General features: G+C 36.7%; 1 protein-coding gene across 4 annotated transcripts in view; it reads left to right on the forward strand.

The window, feature by feature from the left end:
- CDKL5 (cyclin dependent kinase like 5) overlaps window positions 1-24274 on the forward strand; it is a 131145-nt gene that overhangs the window by 66584 nt on the left and 40287 nt on the right. For all 4 annotated transcript variants that reach the window (XM_050971211.1, XM_050971207.1, XM_050971215.1 and 1 more), the window contains exons 4-8: window positions 9115-9160; window positions 12162-12298; window positions 15247-15367; window positions 16486-16545; window positions 21647-21737. In XM_050971211.1, coding sequence (XP_050827168.1) covers window positions 9115-9160; window positions 12162-12298; window positions 15247-15367; window positions 16486-16545; window positions 21647-21737 — 455 coding nt within the window. The remainder of the gene's footprint in view (window positions 1-9114; window positions 9161-12161; window positions 12299-15246; window positions 15368-16485; window positions 16546-21646; window positions 21738-24274) is intronic.

Raw genomic sequence — 24274 nt, forward strand, 5'->3', positions numbered from 1 at the left:
TTTTTTCTGAGACAGTGTTAAGCCAAGTAAACTAAGTTTGAGAAGTCTTGTTGTAGCTTGCACACTAAAACAAAAATTTAGTTGGTATATAAAAATTGTTAACACAGAATTAATAGTGGTACTTTATGATGGATGGATGGATGAGTACAGACATTTCAGAAAAGACGGGCTTGAGAGAAAGGGGAATGAAGTTTCCCTTTGTGGAAAAGAGTGTCTCAGATGTATGGTGGTATTTTCTGGGGTGGTGTGATGGCCCACTCTTAAGGGAAAAGTGGGTCATAGCAGATGCATGATAGTGTGATTGAGACCCTGTGGTTCAGAGTTAGAGGTGAGACCAGAAACTGTGGCATTATTTTGGCTCTTTGCTGTAGACCACATGGTGGAAGTGAAAAAATGGGCAAAGCCTTCTTTAGGGGGCTGCTGATGTTTCTGAAGTACTTGTTTTTCGGGGGTGAGGGGGGGGAAACTCTGACCCTTGTTTTCAGGGGGGACTTTAACTTCCCTGGCATTTCCTCAACAGGCAGTGTGATGGGATGGAAGCAGTCCCAGAGATTTCTGGAGGGTATCAGGATAATTTCTTGATGCAGGTGATGGAAAGACCAGCCAGATTATTAGAATAATTGGCTGCAGTGTTGGCATAATAGTGGAGCTCAAGACCATGAGTACATTGAGGAGAAAATGTTAGAAAGTACTGACCTTGAATAGAGAGTATTCAAAAACTGATAGGTGGAGATTTCAAGGGAGGCAGCTCTAAAAGGCCTTTCTGATAATCCCATGTGGGTGTGGTAGATAGCTCAGCAATTTTCATTGCTTCTTGATGCCCATGTTTAGGCTACTGAATCGTGACTGGAGTGACTGATCAATGTAGAGTTCACACAACTCACATACAGGGATCTGAATATGGATGTCTTAATCTGAAACTAAATTTCATCTGAAGAGTTTCAGCCTCAGGAACCTGCTTGACAAGTTTGCCTTTGGTTCACAGTAGGCCTTGTTTTACAGTTTAAAGAAAATGCCTGTCAGATTGTTGATCAGAAAAAAGAGGCCCCAGAAATTAAAAATGTGAAAGTACCAGATAAAACTAAATTGTATCCACTGCAAAAATAAAGATTTCAAAACTACAGCTTGAGATGTGATAAACTTCAGAATTTTAGCCAATCAGGCTGAAACTATTTTGACTCTGAGACTTAAGATAACAATGCTGAGGACTTTGGCAATGATATATTTTTTTAAAAACCAACCAACCTACCAAAGTAACTATTTTCTAGTAAGTTCAACCCACTCTTGATTTACAAGGTGTCCAGGAAAGGAGCATTGCATTATAATAACAAAAAAATTAGGAAATACAATGTAATTATAAATGTCTTGTTGACCTTTGAATCTATGGACTCAGTGATATCTTAAAGGAAACCATGAAGGTAGTACAGTTGCCTTACTGCATTTTCTACTTTGTTATCACTTGTATTACAAGTGTCAAGATTATGCTGTAAAAGTAATTAAATAATGCTGGTATCTGTCAATGCAGTATTATGCTATTTATAAATAGCTTTAATTTTCACAATTTCCAGTGTTAACAGACCAAAAAAAAAAAAAAAACCCAGACAAATAGAACTGGAGGAGGACTGAGGTTTGAAACTGAAATTACTATTACTGACATTTCTGCATTGGAAAAATTTTATAGACATGTACGGAATATCGTTTCTGTTTTACATCCATGGTTTGGATTAAACAGTACTGTCAAATTGTAAAATTATATGGATTAGTGCTACAGCAGAATGAATTGAAAAACAGATTATTTTTTTAAATTGCTAAAATAGTACTAGTTTATCATGAAAAGCTAGAATAGCTACATTTATAGTGTTTAAAGCTGATTTTTATTCTAGATCCTTTTCATTACATTATTGTACACATTCTTTGGAGATGCATATTTACTTTGTTGCTTGGAGAAAATTGTGAATGAATATGAAAAATCCACTTGGAAAAATGGAAATTCCGATGCTAACCACTATCATCAGCCCAATAGTTGGTAAAAAATACTGAGTGGGTTCACTTCCTTTCAAGTGTTCTTTCAGGGTAGTATGTACACCCTAAATTAGTAGACTGCAAGTTCTTGAAGAATGTAAAATGAATGCTTTGTAGTGCACTCCTTAGGATTCAGGTGTGCCTCTTCACAATTGCTCAAAGCAGATTCAGCTACAGCACATTGTTCCAAATCTCATCCTGGTGGATTTTGGATGCCTTGAAGGCTATTCAGAATATCCCTAGAAATGGGGACATTGAAAATCAGCAGAAGTGCCTTCCAGCCCCAGCTGTCCTGTGAGCCTGTAAACTTCCTGCAGTCTGGAGAGCCCTGGCAGCAGCACCATTGTCCCCTGAGCCTGCCACTGGGGCTGGAGCCCCAGTCTGAGAGTCCATGGGCACAGATGGGACACTCATTTGGCTTGTGGATTCATCTGCTAATTGGATGAGAAAAGCCTGCTGTTTATGACTCCCTTATTCTACACTTGATTTAAAACAAGTAAGGTTGGTAATGGAAGGATTTGCTCCTGACATCTGAACAAACAGTAAAGTTGTTACAAGTTTTTCTGAAGGACATAGATAAAGAAATCAGAGAAAATGTTTCAATCTGCATGTTATTGGGTTTTTTTTTAAATCTCTTTCCATCATTACCTGCACTTGCTGGTAATTTCCGGTCAAACTTCGTAGCTCAGGGTTCTGGCCTTTTCTTGTGCTTCTTTCCCCAGTGGAATAGCTGAGCTTTTATGGCTGTTCCCCTTGAAAATCTATTCCCTAGTCCTCTTGTTCTTCTTCAGGAGACAGTGTGACCATCTTCCCTAAAGTAGCATATCAAATATAGAACTCTTTGTTCCATTAGGAGTCTTTCCCTGCACTTAGATGGTTAGTAAATAACATTCTGCTTTCAAGAGATAAAAAATTGATTTGTGGTGATTCACTCTAGGTGCTTCTTCTCAAGTAAGCTCTAACATATATGTGTTGGAAAAATTCTAAGCAATTTTCCAGTAAATAAAGGCATTGTGATAACTCAGACATACTGTTCTGTCATTATTTATGAAAGACTCTGTCTCTTCCTAAAAATAAATAGGACTTTAGATTAGAAAGTAATTTCCTGGAAGCTCTCCTATGCTAAGAGTTGTATTGCTTAGATAAACCAATTGTGAGGGTTTTTTGCTGATAAACAGAGGAATTGCAATTTTCTCAAGGGAGAAACAGAAGGTTGAAACAGTGAAGCATCTCTTGAGGGAAATTCTCTAAAGTTTTTAAGGTGTAGAAGAAGACACAATATGCTGTGACTTCATATTGTCAAACTGTTTAAAAAAAAATTGCATTATCTTGCACATCTTTCTCTCTAGAGAATATTTTTAAGGTACTCCACTAGATCTTTAAAGTAATTGCCAGCAAAATTGCCAGCAGGTAATATCAGAAGTGTTGAGACAGCAGGAACTGCTGTGTTCCAGACTAAAGGTGGTGGTAGTTTAAGGCAGAATGGAGATGGAGTCAGGACAGTGTCTGGGCAGTGACTTGAGGACCTGGCATAATTGCAGGTAATGACACCTGTGACCTCTCAGAACATGCATTTCTTGGCTTAGTTTAAAAACTTACGTAATTGCAAATGTCACATTGATGATACATTGATCTGACTAAAATGCTAATATTTTATGTTCCTGTTTTGAGAGTAGATTTGAAAAAATATTTGGTTGTTTGTTTTTTATTTTAAGCTTCATTTTAAGCAACTGATGAAAAATACTTTACCATCTTGTAATGGTTTTCTGGGCTTTTGTTGCCTTGTGGCCGACAGCTTAATGTTCCGGGATTTTGCAAAATCAAGATTATTGAAAAATTTGTTCTACATTCTTTAAAGTTGTAGAACATATTATGCAATGTTTCTGCAAGTCAGAGTAAAATTGTACTACTTTTTTCTGAAAAGATATTAGCCATTGGATTTGTTTGGCTGAATTTTGTTGATTTTTCTTTTTTGATGTGTGTTTTTGTTGTGGCAAACTAAATTGTACAAATGTGATAATGGATCAATGAGGATCAAACCAGGTTATTGCTCACTTCTAAATAATTTTTCTGACATATGAATGCTCTCTGTGATTAGAGAATACAATTGATTTAACTTTTTCTAACAGAAGTTGATTTTGGGCCTAAACACCCTCACACTTGTACAGATGGAAATGATGAGCCAACCACAGAACTTGCCATATCATATTTTATTGTTTCACTTAATACCTCAGTGTAAAATCCTGATGTGATGTCCTAAATAGGGCTTGAGCAGCAGCACCTAAGTAAAAGCAGCAATATGCTGCTTGTGCATGGGATGTGCTCAGAGTTGACTGCTGCCAACTCTGCTCACATTTGTTGATATTTATAAACATTTATTCTTTCAGTTGCTTAAAAAATCCATGCTTGAGAAATTCTTGTACTCATACAGGGTGAGGCAGTAAAATTAGAGGTGAACCAATGTAACTTGCAGAAGGTCAGAATCTTACCTGTTTTTCAACAATCTTGTTGTGTACCTGTGCTGTGTGTCAGATTTTCCATGGTTTGCAAAGGAAGAAAAGTCCTAACAGAAACTTTGAAATAAAACAGGGACAGACATTTAAAGAGATTTCTTTTTTTTTTGTAACGTGACATTTTCAAGAACAGGATATGCTTTCTCTTTGCAGACAATAATGGTTGTACTTCTAAGATCTTGATTTATGCTAAGCAGCATCTTTTTCCTTGGGTACTCCCATCTAGGATCTTTCAAGAAAACAACAGAGATGCATTACTCTGCTGTTCTGACACCTGTGTCTTGTGCTATATATAATTACATATGATAAAAGTGACTTCTGTCATGTAAATTTTGTAGAGACAGTGGAACTATAGGGGACCTCTGTCCTTTAAATGAGATAAAATTAGATGGTTTTGAATTAGAAACTCTTCTAGTTTGATAGTGGTGACAGGAGACACCAGCTATGACAATCTTCTGAGGTGACCTTGGAGAGAAACTTGTGGGTGGCAAGGAGCACAGCAGTGAAAATGCTCATCTCTCCTAGCCATACTCCTTTGTGGTTCAAGGGGCAGATAGTAACGCATGTCTTTTCTCCAGAGGCAATTCCCACACATATTTCAAGATATAGGAAAGGACTGAGCCCTAATAGGAAGTGATTCCTCCCTCCAGGGCTGGAGGTACCCTTTTCCCATGAGCAGGTATCTCCTTCCTCCTCTCTATCACTGTATTTATATGTGAAGAAGATTGAACAGAAATTTTTGTCTTAGCCTTATTAAAAGACATTTGCAGGTTTGTACATGAAGAGACACATTTTGCCCCATTTTAGACACATTGAATCATGTGGTCTGAATAACCAGTTCCTGTACATCCTTGACTTTTACACAAAGTCTTTTCAGCAATATTAATCTCTTGTTGTAGGTTTAATTTTAAAACTGTTCTTCCTATAGTTTTATAACACAGAATGTTTATAATATACATGCTCAATAATGAGAGGTAATGCCAGTGTTAAGAGAGATTTGCCTTCTGTGTTTGCAGATTTTCTGGCCATATTTTTTTTTATTAGAACATGGTAATGAGGTGCTTAGTAATAGATGTAGCTGAATGAAGCAAAATTACTAAGCTAAGCAAACTCAAATTTTCCTACTTCATGATATAAGCTGGTAGTAGTAAGTAGTAGAGATCAGAAGGGATTATATGAGTTTTTTCTTTCTTTGGCATTCATTGAAATGAAACATGGAATGGAATCAACTAGTATCAGCTTATCTACCTAGGTGATGCATTGAATTATCAATGACAATTTTCATGCTAGGAGTTGGATACTAAGCTGTTGTATAAGTAGGTTTCCACAATTAGGCTGAACATTGTTTTCAGTACTGTTTCATAGTACAATCTTGAAATCATACCCCCTGGAATGCAAAAAACACATTTTACTGAATGATAGTTCTATTTTGGAGAATTTCAATTAAGACTGTTTTTGAAGGGCAGAAAACCAGATCCACAAAAGAGCGCAGATCTCCAAAATGTCTTTTAAGTAGACATTTAAGTAACAAAGTCTAAATTCAGTTTGTAGAGAACCTTTCAGATTTGCCCAGAAGTCTGAATTGTCACTATTGAATTTCTTGCTTCCTCTTCATTCCTCAGCTTTTCTTTGTAGCCCCTGTTCTGTCCATCTTCTCAGGGCTCAGCAATGTGGTGTCTGTTTGCTTTGCACCAAGTGCCTGTCAGTATTTGTTTGAAACTTCAGGTTTGGCCTGTGTCTGACCAGCATGTCTCTCCTAATCCAGGAAGGATATTTTTGCCACCTCTATTATATGCCTGCTATATTCATCCATATACAAAATTTATTCCATGTTTTCAATTCTGTATTAGCCTATGTTAAGGAAAATTATGTGCAATGGCTGATTCTGTTGCACAGTTTACATATGCTGCTGACCTGCAATATCATACAGGGTACAGGAGACTGAGTTCTTGCTGGTACCTGTCCTCAAGGAAGGATATTCTGTTTATAGATGACGAATTTGAGACAATTTTTTGGAAATTTCCTCTTTTTATATCTTGCATTTTTTTTTTTAAATTTGGTGGAAACCGCACATCTAGTTCAAAATAAGTAGGAGTAATGGAAAGAGAGGAACAGGGTATTTTAGATGGGTTCTTTCATTTGAAACTAGTTTAAAACTATGAGGGGTGCCTATTTTTTATGTCACTTCATATAAACCATTTAGTTGTTTTAGCACGTGAACAAGAACTGAGAAATGTGCACTTGGCTGCAATTTTCTCTTCTGTCAGATGGAGCACCCCAGCTCTTTTAGAGGTGTTCTGCATCATAGGGAAGTTACAGACTTTCTGTCAAGCAGGTGCAATGTATTTAAAAATCTATGGGTAGTAATCTTCAGTGTCCTTGTATCCTTTTGAGCCTCAGCTTGACTGCTTCACCAGTAGCACATTCCTAGAGAATATAGTTTACATAGGATGATATTCTCCAAGAAACCTAGACAAGAAAGTTCGTTGCTAAGATGGAACATACTGTTACTAGGGCTGCTCCTTAAAGCACCTATTGTCTAGTCTCATTCTGCTGCTGTTTCACTTCAGGTTATTTGTTGGGTTTTTTAAAAGATAGGGAAAATGTCATGTATAACTTCTTAATTGCTTATGACACCATTAATGATCATTTCACTGGTTTAATGAAATAATAGAAGTCACAAAGCTTTGTAAATGAAAATTTCTTAAATGTTAGATTTTTTGGAACTGTTTGGGTAACTTCTTCATTCCTGTTACTGAGGTCTTTCTGTTCTTTTTATTCCTATAACCTCTCATGCTTTAAGTACTGTAAATAGTTAGAATCCTCCAGGATGTTTGATAGCATATCTTACCCAAGTCTTTAAAAGACCTTGACTCAAGACCATTTAAAAAATAATTTCCAAAGTAATCACATTCCATGTAATCAGGATATGGCAGAGAAGCCACGTGGACTAGTTTTCTTGAACGAATCAGAATTGCCGTGTGTGTGAGGATCCATGTTTCAACTCCTATATTTCTTTCAGTGTGCTTAGCTATTACTTTGACAATAAAAACACAGCCTTTTTGTGGTAGCTGAAAGATCTAGGAATTTTTCTTTTACCTCATGTGAAATAGGCATGTAATGCTAATGGGTAGATTTGGTTCATCTGGTATATGCAGGCTGTCTAAGCATAGGCATAATACAGTCAGCAGAGGCTTTTTAGGGCAATTACAGTGTTGTCTTAAAAAGTCTTTCAGTGGCTTAATTGGCCAGACCACCTAACAGTAGATACCAGAAGTCAAATAAACTAAATTTACTCACCATATTAATGTTCCTTCATACTCCTAGTAGCTCTTACTGTTATTGCTAGAATTAGAATTAATAAATCTATCAACACTATAACTCGGTAGTAGAAATATAATTAGTAAAATAAGTTTTTCAGTTTGTTTCAGACATTCTTTCCATGTGCTTTTATTTTAATTGGGATCAGGTATTTTACAGGTTCGTGTGTTGCAATGGTTTGAAATGAAAAATGGAGTAAATGTTTGTGTTACTCAATAACTGATTATGCACCTGTCTTCAGGTATTCTAGAATGGCTTCATTTTTATTGCTGTCCTCCAACCTGGCCTTTGTATGCTATTAATACTGGGATATTGCTGTTTGTTTCTTTTTTTAAACTGAGATGCTTGGTAAAGGTGTGTAAGGTAGATCTAGCTCATCAAGTACTCAGGTAGCCTCCTGTCTGTCTGCCCACAAGCCCTTACCCTGTGACTTTAAAGTTTCCTCCTGGTGCTGCTGCTAAAGTTCAGTGTCTGCACCATTGTATGAACAGACCTGAACTAGGCTACATTTGTTGGCTACATTTTGTCCACGTGCTAAATGCATTCCTGCTCACACCAGAGAGAAACTTAAGAGAAAAATGTGACCTATGATTTGGTGAGTAGAGAATGCTAGAGGAATGCAAAGGCAGGTGGACTTCAGGAAGTTATCCCTTATGACTGTACAGTAAGCATGGTTGAACACTGCCACATTCAATTACTGATGCCCATTTTGGATAGGTTTATCTTAAGATGACAATTTTTTAAAAGGAGGCACAGAGAAGCTACTTTCCTAATGCTGTATTTTTTGTGGATGTTTGAACTTTGAAGCCCAAAAAATTCTGGCAGCCAAACTCACAGGTCTAACTATAAGCCTTATTCTGTACAGTATTTTCAGTTCACCTCATAAAGATAAGCACCCATATTCATACTGTGATTAGATGAACGATTGCTAGAGCTTCAGAATAACTAAGAAACAAGAGTCACAGGAAAAACACTTCTGAATATTTTACTGTTATATATTACAAGATGTTTAAATATGAACTTCTGGCATTTAACTCTTGCTTTTGTACTGGGGATCCTGATTGTGACATTTGTGGGTTTGTATTGCACTTGGCCTGAATGCTGAGGTATTTCCCAGATTTTAAATTAATTTCTTCACATTGTGAAATTCCTTTTGGGTGTTTCTTTTTCTTCTTCCTTTGATGCTCGGGGGAAAACAGGCAAGAGAAAATACACAAAAAATCTTTCTCATTTCCATTTATTTGCTTTTATTTTACAGGAGACACATGAAATTGTGGCTATCAAGAAATTCAAAGACAGTGAAGGTAATCTTTTCTGCTGCATGATCTTTAATGCCAATAACTACATTGTTAATATCTATTTAGTTAAAATGAGAAGTCTCATTTAGCAAGATATGATTTTAAAAAGATAATGATTTATTAGCTCTGTAAATATTCAAGGCACTTGATCTTTCACATCTTCCTAGAGACTGCATTATACACTCTAATTAGAGTGTATAATAACTACATTTGATGCATCTGTCTTAATATGGATGAGATTGTGGTGTTGTACATGGTAGTAAGATGTACCATTTGGAGATTGGATGTGACCAGAAAATGTAAAAGTCCTCTTGTAATAGTGACTTGCAGAGACCTTAGGCTTTATCACCCTTCATCTGTGAGAGGGGATCTAATGTCAGGGCAACTTGAAGTTGTAAATGGAGAAGACTGAAAGAAGTTGTGGAGAAGTTCAGTCACAGGAAGATAAATCTGGGAGCTCTCAAGGATCCGTGGAGGGAGCTGGGTGGTGAGGCAGCAGCTTTGTCCTCACTCCAGGGGGTTTCAGTCTCCTCAGGAGCTTGCTCTTTGCCCCTTCCCAGCAGGCCCTGAGTACTCTGCAGTGTTTCTGAGTTTGCTGAGAGGGAGGAAGAGCCAGTTTCTGCAAGGATTAGTGTTGCTGGCAAAGAGGGTGGTGGAAGGCAGGACACACAGAAATTACTCTGAGTGTTCCACACATACATTCCTCACCCACCAGTAAGAAACCCAAAGGACTGTACAAGACAAGGCTGGTTCTCTGACCCACACTTGGGGTCAGGGAATCACCATATCCTACCACAGGCAGCGCTGGCAATCAGCCATGAGAGCAGCTGTGTACCTTGTGTGCATCAAAAGTCAGCCCTGAGCCCCAGAGACCTGCACAAACAGAAGTGTGAGGTGTGAGAGGAGTGATCCTGGTGTGATGTGATGCTGCTGTGGTTTGCTGTGTACCAAGGCTTTAGCCAAAAGTTAGCAATGGTGTTTAAAGAAACAGCAGTCGCTTTATTTTAGCAAACTTTCTGGTTTTGCTATCCTGTGGGACTGCTGGTGGCCATGGAGGTGGTGCTGGTTACAAGGACTATATTTTTCAGTCCGTCTGACACAGCAAAGTCTGATTTGCATCTTGTTTTGCACAGTGTAATCTCTGCTTGGCATGTCATTTTCCCAGACACTTGAAGAGTAAATTTGATAAATGTTTTAGCTCTGCTGTTCAGAAATCTGTTTTAAATCAAGGATGTAGAAGATATTTTAATTGTGGTGACCATCTTTTACCAGGTTACACGAGTATCCCAGAATTGCTTTTTGGAGCTTGCTGTGGCTATTCAGTACAAATCCTAGGAAGTAAATCTCAGTGTTAAGCCCTAAACAGGATTATTGTATTAGCTTGTCTACCAAAAAATGAAAACAAAAAATACAGCATTGCCATTAGGTCTGGCTTTCCAAGGGTATTACATAATATCAGTTTACATGACTGATGACTGCTTTTCAGATTTGTAGCTAGTTGTTTACGAGTTTCTGGAAATATGACAGAAGTTCTTTTGATGGGTTTGATTCAGCCCATTTCACATCTGTCTTGTTAATATGGTAGTTCATTAGAAGTTTGAATATACTGTAATTGTTTCTATTGACATTTTTGTTTCACTGAATTTTTGCTGTTGTTTGACATATGAATACTAAATGTGCTGGAAAGTGACTGTCTTTTTTATAGATGAGATTATGCAATCAGGCTGATGCAAGCCAACATCAAGCACTCAGTTTTTAAATGAAAAGATTTAGATTGCTCTAAATTATATATTTTTTAATCAAAACATTTGTGATTATAGTATTTTGTTTTCTTTTCCCTCCTGCTGCGCTTCAATTTTTTATTTTCCCCCTCTCTCTTCTCATGATGATTAGTGCATGACCAGCATGACCAGCATTATTTGCTCTCCCCTGCAAACATCTTCTGGCCTTTTGCATTGGGAAAACAGTTTCTTGTTTCCTCTTCCTCTGTCTCTAACTGTCTTTGGGGTACACAACCTGCAAATGTGATTTAGTTTTGAATTTATGCAGGCATTTCCCATTTGGTAACTGTGTTGTAGATAACAGTCCTAAGTGATTAAGTGTGCTGTTTCTATGTACATGAGCAAATTTACTGAATTAATGGATTTCAATTTACTAAATGAAAAATAAAATAGGTTTGCTTCGCTTATCATTGCTGGTATCCTTTAGAACCTATTTCGTTTAGAGCCCTTAATGATAAGCAGTGTATGAAGCATTAGTGAAGCACTCCTCCTTTCTTGGACACCTTTCAGACAATTAAATTGTCAAATCAGTTAAATTAAAATTAAATTTAAATAACAAAACAGGTAGATTTCTTGACTCCTTTGAATTAGATTCAAGACTTTGTTGCATCAGTAGTTACTCTGCTGCCTCCTGTGGCTGCTACACTGGTCTGGCATTGCTGAATTTCCTTTGAAAGCCATGTGGAGAACTTACAGAATTTAAAGATCTTCAGTCTTAAAATTTTCATGGCTTTTGGCAAAAAAAATTATTTCAGAATCAAATATATTTATTTGGTATTGCTCAAAGATGAGCTTTGCATTCCTGTGTTTCTGTGGGGACAAACTTCCCTGTGGTTAATGTGTGTGTTGTGTATTTGTGGGGTATAGCATGTACACACACATGAATGTTTTTTTGAAGCATATTGGTTCCCTTCATAATAAAAAAAGATGTAAATGCAAACAATTTGTTTCTTATGACTTTCTCAGACACAGAAAACCTTTATGGTAGTGATGGGAAATCTGTGAGGGTTGTATAATAAGCACAGTCATCATTTACCTCTCTTCCAATGCAGAAGTATGCAAACAGAGAGTCCACACTAGAAAATAAGCTTTTTTTTTTCTCTACAGTGTCTAAAACCAGAGAATTTAATCAGTGGTTCAAAATAAATCTTTATAACGCTTTTTACTTGGAGAGTTTGTTTTGTTTTTTAATCAGCTTACTCTGTCACTTTTACTTCACACTCTAGAAAATGAAGAAGTCAAAGAAACCACTTTACGAGAGCTTAAAATGCTTCGCACTTTGAAACAGGAGAACATTGTGGAGCTGAAGGAAGCCTTCAGAAGAAGAGGAAAATTATACTTAGTTTTTGAATATGTGGAAAAAGTGAGTTGCGTTTGTAGTATCCTTGGCACAGTTATATTATCAGTTTACTAAAAACATCTTTAAAATTGCTTTTAAAAAAAAAATAAGTTATCCTAATCTCTAAAGAGAGGCAGCAGAAACTTTAATACAATATGTTGTGAGATGGCAACACTGATTACTGGTGTTTTTATGTCATGTCTTGGTATTTGTTTTAAAAAATTCTTGCATTTGTGAACACCAACATGTTAAAAATTATGCAGACTGGAATACATATGATTTGAAGAAAAATTTCCATCTGTACTCTTTAATCCAGTTTAATTGTAAAGCTGGATAACTGTCCTGTTATGTTGTGTAATGAGTCTTGACGTAGTCTTTTAAAACAAGATCATAGACTTTTGACCTTGGAATCTCTTTCAACTTTCTCCACCCTTCCCTGTTAAAAATAGGATTTGTTTGTGTATTTCTGTAACAAGGCCACTATCAATAGTTGCTTGGAGGGATTTGGCAAAGACCACTGTCATTAACTCCAATCCTGACCTCAGTTTGAAACTATTCCAAAATTTCCTTAGATTGGCCTACTACTGCCAAGCATCCTGATCTGTTTCCAGGAAGAAACAACCTAGAACAGATTGGTCTTTTGTCATTTTTGCAACCTTCCTGATGAAGGTAGACCTTCCCTCTGAATTCTAACCATTTAGCATTTCTTCATGGAAACACTTAGATGATATTCAGATACACAGAGTGAAAGAAAATGCAGGTTTAAATATGTCTATAGCCTTCATGGGATACTATTCTTTTGAGTGAAATTTTCATTTAATTTCCTGCCAGTGTGGTGTTGCAGTAGAGCTGAGAGCTAGTCCTCTGCAGTCAATTTTCTCTCATCTAAAAATTTCTCACCCTAAAATGGTGTCTCCTTTACGTCAAGTTGACAACTGATTTTGTGGTATAACTTGACTACATAATGTGAGGTGACCTATATTAGCCCACAATTTGGCAGAAATCAGTTTTGGTTTTCACCAGCAGATCAGAAACATCTCATGTGGTGGATCTTACTTGGATCTAACATTCAAAGCTTAGCTTGTTTCACCCATGTTCATTATAATTGTTCCAGACACATGAAATGTCTTTGATCACGCACCAACTTAGAACATATCTTCAATTATCTGTTTTAGTTGACTTGACTAAGCTATGTGGAGAAGTGGGTTGAAAGAGCAGCATAAGTAAAAGATATTTCATTGATCTGATAAGGGGTATATATTAAAAAACTGGTTAATATCAGTAAATACACCAGGCTGCAATATCTATCATTATTTACATTAGAATAAAAGAATTTTGTAATAAAAATAGGCACCATGTCATTTCATGTAATGTTATTTCTGTATTAATGTTCACCTTTCTTTTCAGTTAAACTTTAGAGTAAATGAACATTTCTTATTTTCAGATATCTTAAGTAGTGTCACCCATAGTTTCTTTGAAGACCAGGATGTTTCTGAATTCTTTGGATGAGGGAAAAGTAGAATGAACTAAATAAAATGTGGTGGAGTAGACTAATTTTTTGTTTAACTGGTAATGAGCAGTGTGTGTCCTTCAGGGCATGTTAACTCTGCAATACTGAAATCCAGATTACTTAAATTCACATTTAGTCTAATCTCCTTTGTTCATCATCCCCTTAGTTAATTTCTTCATGTAGGATTATGTCTTCCTGTGTTGATGCTAATATTTTGTTTTGTATTTGTAACACTAACTTTTTGACTTACTTATCCAGATCCACAGCCTTCTGTGTGGACAAGAATCTAACTAAAATCAATATGGTTTCTTATCAGAAAATTCCTTCCCTCAGATCTGAAGTGTGTTTGTAAGAAAACTCACGCTCAAGCACATAAGTTCCAATGTTTACTCCCAAACTGCAAAACTTAGAAATGTTTTCAAATATCATCAAAATCTCTACTGTTCATTAAAACATCTTTCAAGAGAAACCTCAAAAATTTTACTTTACAGCTAAAGAAAATGTTTGTAAAATACAAGGTAAATTTACTTTTAGTGAAAAATCTACAAATGCTCAGATCCATAATTAAATGAGTTGTGTAAGGCAGTATAGCCAAAATACTCCTATTTCGGTGTTCAGTAAATAAGAATTTTTTTCCACTCTTCAAGTGGGCTGCTGCTGCCCATAATTATTTCAGAAATCAGCATACAAACTTCATTGTACTTCTAATTGTGCAAAATTAGAGACAACTGTTAACATAATGGGAATCTAAGTGTTCTTTTTCAAAGAGGAAATGTACTAGTATAAACAGTAAGTTTATTTTCTTTCTTATTTATGTCCACAAAATAGTTGATATGGCTGTAGTTGCTGTAGTGCCAAGATGTCCAAGATCACTATAACTGATCTGTAGCTATAGGATATTCCCTAGGTTTCTACTTATGCACCTGTGAGGCATTTTTAAATCTGTTACTTCTTTTGCACTTAGAGGCTAGTGTTGTTTTACACCCATCCATATACACAAGCAGTTGGTGATCCATGGTGGCCCTGCAGTGTCAAAGTGGCAGAAGCAACCAAATGAAGAGAACAGTGTGTTAAACAATTGTTGAATATTTACAAAATGCTTTGATTTGCTGAAGTTTTTGTATGGCCTCACCCCTGCCCTGGTGTTTCTGTTTAAGCAATGTTTTGTAACTAAAGGACTCTTTGGGTGTTCCAGGGAAAGTGGTTTGATGGCAGTCTTTTAAGGACTTATGGTATATTTGTGGTTCACCTTTTAGGATTATTGTCTTCACAAGTGTTTTCTCCAGAATGAAAACAGCTAGAAGGATTCTCATGATTAAAATTTACTCCCTGAATGTTAAGCTACTGATTTTCCATAGCTGAGCTCTTCAGCCCAAATACGTTGCTTCAAAAGGCTGAAACCATGTTATCTTCCAGAAGTTAGAGTCTAGCTCTTGTAATGATGTGTCTTTTAAATGTTTAGAATATGCTTGAATTGCTAGAAGAAATGCCAAATGGAGTTCCACCAGAAAAAGTGAAAAGCTACATCTACCAGCTAATAAAAGCAATTCATTGGTGCCATAAGAATGATATTGTTCATAGAGGTAAGTGTGTACTTCTCTGCAATAAGGCCCCTTCTAAAAGGAAACATGTTACGGCTTGAAGTAATTTACATTTAATATAAATATAAGCAATTGCTTTCTATCAACAGAAAAAAAAAAAGTAAATTTGTCTGGGTCTAAAGTCTGCTGCTCCAGATAATTTTTAAATGAGATTCATCTACACAACAAGTTTGCTGTCCACTGTCTTTGGGAAGTGATAAGCACAGCAAACTGTAACTGCAGGAGCAGGCATTGTCTAAACAAAAGGATTTTTTGAAAATATTTCATGGGGCTCAGTCATTTTACTTTTGAATTGATAATAGAATTTAAGAAGAAAAATAACCTAAAACTAAAAACTTAGTCCCCCATGTTTTACTTCTTAAGGCAGCTCCTCCCAGCTCCCTTGAGTTTCAGCTCTGTATATTTAGTTTCCCCCTAAGCACTTAGAGTACACATCTTGATGAATTACTTCATCTAATTTTATGTACTTTATCCTGATTCAGTAAAATTGTCTTTTGCTTTGTGACTTTGCAAGAGTAACATTTTTAATTAGTGTTTCCAATAAAATAAAATCCTCACATAGTGTGCTTTTTATATTTAAAAAAAAAAACATGATTCTGAAAATATTTTCAAAGTGTAATTTGAAAAATGTACCATATGTATAATAGAGAAATTTAAAAGGGCTTAAAACTGGGCAAGACACTTTTTCTAAAGAAATTACAAGAGGTGATCAAATGGTCATTATAACTGAAAATATTGAGCAAAGCATACTTAAAATATTATTGGTAAACTGGGTAGTTGAATATCAGTCCTTTCTTTTATTTTGCAATATGAAATACGGATATTGGTTTTCTGCCCAGGAATATCTGTAAGCACATTTTATCTTTCCATATTTTTTTGGGAAACTCTTTAGAAGACTTCAAAAGGCAGAAAATTAATTCTGCCTGTTCACAGACTGAATTGCTGGAAGCTGTTTCAGCAGTTGCTCTTGTAATGCTTCATTTATGATTGCATGAATATCTCTAAATAAGTTATAATGAAATAATATTTGTTGACAAAGTCCAAAATTGAGAGAAGTTAATAGCTTTTTTTTTTTCTTTCCACCCACTCTGATACTTCAGATATCAAGCCAGAGAACCTCTTAATAAGCCACAATGATGTTCTGAAGTTGTGTGACTTTGGTAAGTTTGGAAGATACCTGTTACTTACCTTTTTAAAGAAAATAAAAGATAATTATTACTTGTTTAGTAAAGAGAAAGTAAACTTGTACTTTCTGTATATTTTTTGAACCATTGGCTTTTGTGGAATGTTATGTGTGTAGTTACAGATTTTTTGTTCCCTTAACTAAGGAATCATGTCCAGCTGTGATTAGTGACAGAATGACTGGAGGTCAGAGTCAGAGCTGTACTTGTTAGGTTAACTCTGATGATTCCTGACCTACCAGTGCCTCTTTAATGTCAGCTTTAAGGCTTTGAAGAATCATCACCCAAGTACAAGGGGAACTTTGCCCATGTGAGTAATCCAAGAAGACAACAGGGCAGAATGTTCCAACAATCTGTATTTTTATTCTAAATGCTACATAAACACAGAATAAAATATTGTTCCCCTGAAAAGCTTACAGTTTGGCTTGGTAAATAAAAGGCAATTCCATAGTGTTACTCCAAGGGCACTTTTGTGAGAACAGTTTGAAAGCTGTCATTTCAAACACCTGCAATTTTGAATGAAATGAAGAACCACATACAAAATAAAATAGTTTTTAAGGAAGACAAGAAAGGTTTTTGTCATTTGCAGTGCTGCTTATTTCTTTTAATCCTAAAGGCATTTTTGCTTAAACATTCAGAAGTAATAACCATTCTAGGGAAAACCTTAGAATATTTGGTCCATGTAAGTTCTTTCAATTCAGTGTAAGGTACTGCACAGCTCAGAATATCAGGATACTCTTGTGTGGTGCCCTTGGTGCCTTTGCCTTTCTGGCACCCACAGAAAGGTGCACAGAAAGGTTCTGTCTGCACTGCTCTGGTTGCCCTCCCTCACCTTACACTGATTATCAGGGTCTTGCCCTGCCCCTGCTAAGCAAACCCCACTGAGGGGCCAACCCACTGCCCTGTGCAGAGCTGAACACCAGCACAGGCTGTGCCTGTCCCTGCACAGTGCATGCCCCAATCTGGGCTAACCTCATCACAAGCAGGAACAGCCAGTGGAGTAGGAAGCATGAGTGGGTCTTTGTGGGAGCTGTGCACCCCACACATCCTTCCCTGGCCCTCCCTCCCTTCCTCCCTCCTTTTTTTTGGGTGAAGGATGTCCCTGCTTGGAAGTAATGCCATTAGAGTTGTCACATGACATCAGCTGACAGATCTCTGCATGAGAACTTGTGTCAACATCCACTGTGCAGAGCTGCAGGAAAATAAAAAGCCAGACAAATGGTATGGTCACGTTTTGGACATCACTTGTTGCACCAGATAGAGATGGTGTGAATTCTGCCAGCAGTGGTGTTCTGTGTGGTCTCTTGTCTTGCTCATGCTGTGTGCTCCAGCCACGTTCACTTTCTCCTGCTGGAAAAGATGTGCAGTCACAGTGTACTCAGAATGATCAGCAGAATATCAGGGAAGGCAAACTGTTAGGGTATTTCTGTGGTTCTTAATGTTCATGTGGGTTAGTTTTAATTTTAATTGGCCTTTCAGTTTTAGTTGAATTTAAAATTCTGAGGAACTCTTGTAAGATGGAATCAGTTTTAGATTTTTAGTGTTATTACTAATTGACATAATTGCTAGTGGGTTAAGCTATTACTGTAAAGTACACGTCAGAATGGTGTTAACCACAAGTGTTTCCTGAACGTGCAGAGATTAGGATATAAGAGTTTGCCTTGTAGCATGGCATGATATGCTGTCTGACTGCCTTGCTTGATTCATGTTCTGGAACACATACACTGTCACATTTGTGCCACATACAATGTCACATTCCTCATGTGATCACAAATACAAAGAAAAGGATAATGCATCCCTTTGCAATAGCCCAGTGGACACAACCAGTTGGAACAGAAAAGATCATAATTTTTTAATGAGATAATTCTTCATAATCCTTGTGCCATGTGTTCTGTACATACCGTGCTAAATAAAATTGAGATTGGTTGTTGTGTTTGCCTGGACACATGTTGTGTGGGTGTCATTTCTGCCAATAGAAGTGGAAAAAGAGAACAGTACAAAGTGCTGATTACAGGAGATGCATCTGACTCTTGGAAATAATTCAGTTTTCTGACTAGTGTGTTTTGCTTTTTCAACACCAGGGCTTCAAAATTGCTTGTTTTAGCAACCTCTTAATTTCTGTATGGTGTGTAAGCATAGAAATTGTGAAACATGGGACTGGAAAAGACCTCAAGAAATCCTCTAGTTTTTCCACCTACTCAAAGAAAGGATTAAGAATGTCTGTGTCATTCTTGACAGGTGTTTGCTTAGTATATTCTTGAAATTCTGAATAATAGAGTTTCCCTAGTGTTCCTCAGCATCTATTAAAGTACTTATATGTCATTAAGATTAGAATGCTTTACCTTATGTCTAACTTAAATGTACCTTGTTTCTCTGTAAGAAAGTGACAACCTCCTCCTTCTTTTTTCTTACATCTTTTTCCTTGACATCTCTCCTGCCATGTTCTGAGTTGTTTAAAGTCCTTTCCTGAAATTTCTGATTTTGCTTGTTTCTTTCTGCAGCAGGATGCCTTTGCCAATGCTATTGTTTTCGTAGTTGCTCTCACCCAAATCTCCTCCCATCTTCATTTTCTAATCTGTTCCTGCTTGCTGTTTAGAGTTGATCTCATCTCCCTAGCTTCCTTCTCTTATTTCTATATTCCTGATACCTCAGCACAATTTAGAAGAAGGAGAAATAAGCGAACTCCATCATAACCAGAAATAATTGCTCCCTTAGAAAGATGTGCTTTCCTGAACTGTAGTTCTGTCCATCATGTTTCTGCATGGTGTCATAGGGTCAGAGCTCTACTGGGTCTATAAAATGTCACCCGCCAGTAAAGAGGTGACACTGAAGCTCATGATGATAACTTTGCTTTCTGTCTTGCCACATCAAATCCATGCTGCACCTGGCCTGTAAAGTCAGGGGTTGATTTTTCAAGCTACATTAACTGGTTTCTGGACATAATAGCTCCTGTCTGTGACCAAGTTCTGATAGACTGGCCTGGAAGGAGGAGGATGAAACTTTGACCTCTTGATTCTTCTGATGCACAGGAACTCATGTGCTACCAGACTCAAGTGTTATATCAGCACGTGTAATAATTTCTATTATGTGACAACTTTTTTCCTCTCTTCCCCTCCCCCTATCAGTCTGGGGTTTGCCACAGTTTGACTGTCCCATTTCTTCGGTGTAGCTCCTGATTATCTTCCCTCTGTTCTTTAAACACATGAATGAAAGATTTTCCACTGCCACGATTAATCAGATAGCTTGTAATTTGAAACAGAAATGGGGCTGCCTAAGCAGTTCTAAATATAGAAATATTTCAAAATTCAATCAATCCCCATGTTAGAAGGTTAAAATAAAATCCTTTCCATCTTTTCTACAGCAGCACCAGTTATGTTCATTGGACTTTAGGGGAACAGTTATGAATTCTTATGTTCAAACAGCTTTGAAATATCCATTCCTCATCATACTCATCCCATCTTTTAGTTTAATAACACTTGGAGTTAGAGGTATCTTGCAAAAAGTAACAGCTGTAACCTATGTCATTAACAAATTTATAATTTTTTCTGTGATCACTAGTCTAATGATAATAGTAATAATAATCTGCATCCAGATTTTTACTTCATCTTGTAGTAAATTAGTATTCCACAGGGGTGAGTGGAATTGGGCTTCTTCATGCTAAGCTTTACACTTTCAGAATGCTAAAACCAATTTTTAAACTTTTTAAATTACAACATTACAAAACATAGTTGAATGGAAAAGGCAATTTTGGCAGCTTCTGCAGAGGAACTCAGATATAAAGAAAAACATCTATTGCATTTAAGTACTACTTACTGAGTCAGTAAATAAAGTTATGTCTTATTCTTCTGCAAAACTTTGGAATTTTTACTGTTTCTTCATTGTTCATGCAATAGTGGAAAGACTTACAGTGATTTCACTGAAGGGAATTTTGAACTGTGTTTTAATCCCACATGCCAATAAGAAAGCATTTTGGAAATGCTCCTTCTGCATTTCAGTCCCAAAAGTTTGTCTCACTTTGAGCTTTAGTGAGGAGCTGACACATGTGGAGTCTTGCTGCTGAGATCTGTCTGTCCTGTCTCACCTGTTAATAATTTATTTGAAAACAGAAAGACTTGATACTTTTTGAAAATAGTACCAACATCTGACCTGGAGTACTTCTACATGAAAAATTCAGTAACATTACTGTGGTGCTTTTAATGAATGGAGGAGAATGAAAATAAAAGTTCAAATTATTCCTACAAATGGATTTTCCAGACACTTGTCTGTCATCCAGTGGTCATAATTGTACACCTTAGGACAGTAGGGAATTTTTGGTACAATTGTAAATAAGTATACATTTTGATTCTTTTTTTAATTCTTAACAAAATTAAATGGATAAAGAAGTTGATTTGGACAAGCTTTCTGATCCTAATTTGTGAAGAACCTTGTTGTGAATATGATGCTAAAGCAGTTGAGAAGCCAAAACATGTGGAGTGAGCCAAGTGCATATATAAGCAGTTTTGCTGGTTTTCCTAGACTCCTGCATTTTATAGTTTTGAGGAGATGACCATTTTCCTTGCCAAGCCCAGGAGGGGGTGTCCTTAGATGAGAATAATATGTTGGTTTTTGACCAGCTTAAAAAATCAAAGCCAGTAGTAGCTAGGATCAATGACCAGAAAAGTCTAGTACATATGCATGTGTAATGTTTCTAAAGTTATCTAAAGAATCTTCCTCTGCAAACAGCACCTCAGTGAAATTTAGTGTAATATTACAGTAGCTGACATGGCATACTGACAGTTAACTGCTTTCAGTCTGTTTTGATTACATAATAGCATGCAGAGTAATAGCAAAACCCCACTGACTTGTGAGATAGTACACAAGTAAGGGAGTCAATAAAGCAGACATGCTGACTTTCACTGTTGTATCAATAAAAGCTTGCAGTTCCGTAGACAAGCAGTTGTTGGAGACATCATTCTGCAGCACGGGTTGTAAACAATTTGCTTCTGTATAAGTAGACATGACCTCCTCCTGCCAAAATCAGTGGTGATACAGGTATTGTTTTTGAAATGGGGTACAATCTTTCTTGCTGTTTCTCTGACAGGCTTTGCTCGGAATCTCTCTGAAGGAAGCAATGCTAACTATACAGAATATGTGGCTACCAGATGGTACCGCTCACCTGAACTCTTGCTCGGGTAAGTACACTTTGAGGACTGCCATAATAAATCTCTACTGATTCTATATGGGTTTTCAGCACCTTTTGTAAGCTTTGCTGTGGAGAACTGAGTTTGATTTAAAGGCAAGGTTTCAAGGGCTTCCAGATTTTCATTAATTTTTGTTCATTTCCAGTAAGTCAGTATGAATCGTTGACATATTGACCTGTCTTGAGCTGAGCAGCGTTTAACTGATCAAAATATTAGGCTGAATTATAAAAGATGTACTTCCAGATCCTGCACCACTTCTTTCAGAAGAGGATTCCATGGTAGTCTTCTAGCCTGGAATGTTCCATCAACCTTGTGTGGACATCACATAGCAATGGCAGTACAGCTTTCACAATGCAACATTCCTTATTATCTTCATCCTTTGTGTCAGAACTGTCTTAGGAAGAAATTTTTTTGCTCAGGGGTGGTGAGGCTCTGAACAGGTTGCCTGGAGAAGCTGTGGGTGCCCCATCCCTGGCAGTGTCAAGACCAGGTTGAATGGGGCTCTGAGCATCCTGATCTAGTGGAAGGTGTCCCTGCCCAGGTGAGGGGGATTGGAATGAAATGATCTTCAAAGGTCCCTTCCAACCTAAAACTTTCTATGATTCTGTGTTTTGATTTTCATTTGTAGTTACCCTTTGCCAGCACTGCTGAAGTCACTCAAAAGGAAGGTGCTAGATTTTTACTAGTTAGGAAGAATTTATTGAAGGAGGCTGTATAAATCATTTTAATAAAGTGCTGTTACGTTAGCATTGCATTGATTGCAAAAGTATTAGTTACATGAGTGGCCTCAGCCAGAAAATTGACTATTGCTCCTTTATTCATCCATAAAATGAGCATTTTACTACCTCAGAAGGTAAAACAGATTTTGAGATACTAAATGAACAAATTCATGACATACCAAATAAACGAATTCATGAGATACCAAATGAACAAATTCAAGGGCAAAGGAAGAGGGGGAAAAAAAAGGGAGACCTGTGATGTGTGATCTTCCCATTACATTCAAGTTAAACAGAGCATTAAGCTAAACTATGTGAACGCTCTCCTAGAATACAATTCCAATATACAGTGCATGTGTATTTATATATACATATTCTTAAAATAAGGAACTGTTAGCCACAGGATTAATCAAAATATTTCTGGTCATTCCTAAGAGTCTTTAAGCATGATGTTAAGTGCTCCTGGGAAACAAGGCTTTGTTGAAGCATTTGATTAACACTGAGCTAGATATTTTTTGAAAAGGTAAATAATTACTAATAATTATTCTGTCAGTAAAGTCATCCCAGTGTTCCCAGACCTGTGCTAATCTTAATCAAATTTGTTGGCAGTTGTTTTCTTACGTGCTTAATAGTATCTTAAAGTTGCTATTAAAAACCTCTAAGCTCAATTTTTTATGTTTTGGAGAAAACAGTAAGGCTTCCAGAGAAGTGTGTATGTACATTTATAAGTATAAATAAAAGACTTGGAAAAATAGCATAAATTTTGACCTTTTTAGATACAAACCATTTTTTTCTGTCTCTAGTAGTAATGAGGATTTAGGAGGAAAGACATGAAAAGCTTGACAGACATAGTATTAGTCTGACCTGCATTTTCTGAAACTGTTTTGTTGGCAGAGGAAATTTAGCAGGAATTATGTCTGCTTGTAGTTGACTAAATCTGTTTGATTAGCTCGTAGAGAAAGGGAGGGGAATTGTGTATTTAATGTTTCAATTGTGCTGGTATATGCTCTTAAAGCCAAGTTTTTCTGGCAAAGTGATGCCTGTTTCTTGGCAATCCTGTTCTATTTCCCAGGCATTCACTTTCCTATTCCCCCTTTCCTTACATTTACCAAATTTTTATAAGCATCTAGTATTCAAAAGTCTTCATAGGTTTATTAACTACATTCAATTTAACAAATACAGTTTTACTTTTTTGAATTTTGAAAATGTGTCCCAGAGAGGTTTTTGTTTAGTGATAACATTCAAGACTTAAATTTCAGGAGACGAAAGAAATTGCTCCGTAATTATTCACAGAACTAAAATCTACTCATTTTGGAGAGCCTCAGGTAGCTACTGTTAGTGGAGTACTCTGTACCCTTTGATGACTAAATATTGCTAAAAGCCAGTAGATTTTAAAGCATGCTAAATTACTAGATGAAAACATGTTTGGAGAATCTAATATGTTCAGGCATAAACTGTAGTGCTTCTGAGGGGTCTGTCTGTGCTGTAGGTGTTATTTTCATTTGTCAGCCATGTCACTCTTGCATTTTTTTGTCTGCTGTGATCTGACTAGACTGATCCTGACAATCAGCAGAAAAAAAGTCCTGAGTTCACCTTTTCAAACAACAACATTGCAGTTTGTGCTGCCTTAAGAAATGACCATTTTCTGATTTGTTTCTGTTTGATTACAGAGCAAATAGTGAAAAGTTCTTAACTGTAGTTCAGCTTCCTTTATTCTTAAGAGCAAGGAAAGGTAATGGTCCGTGCCTCAAAGGAGTTTTAACCCATCCCTCAGTTGGAACCCTAGCTTGTTCTACAGTACCCCAGTCTACA

This window comes from Serinus canaria, chromosome 1 (genome assembly GCF_022539315.1).
Source record: "Serinus canaria isolate serCan28SL12 chromosome 1, serCan2020, whole genome shotgun sequence".
Lineage (NCBI taxonomy): Eukaryota > Metazoa > Chordata > Aves > Passeriformes > Fringillidae > Serinus > Serinus canaria.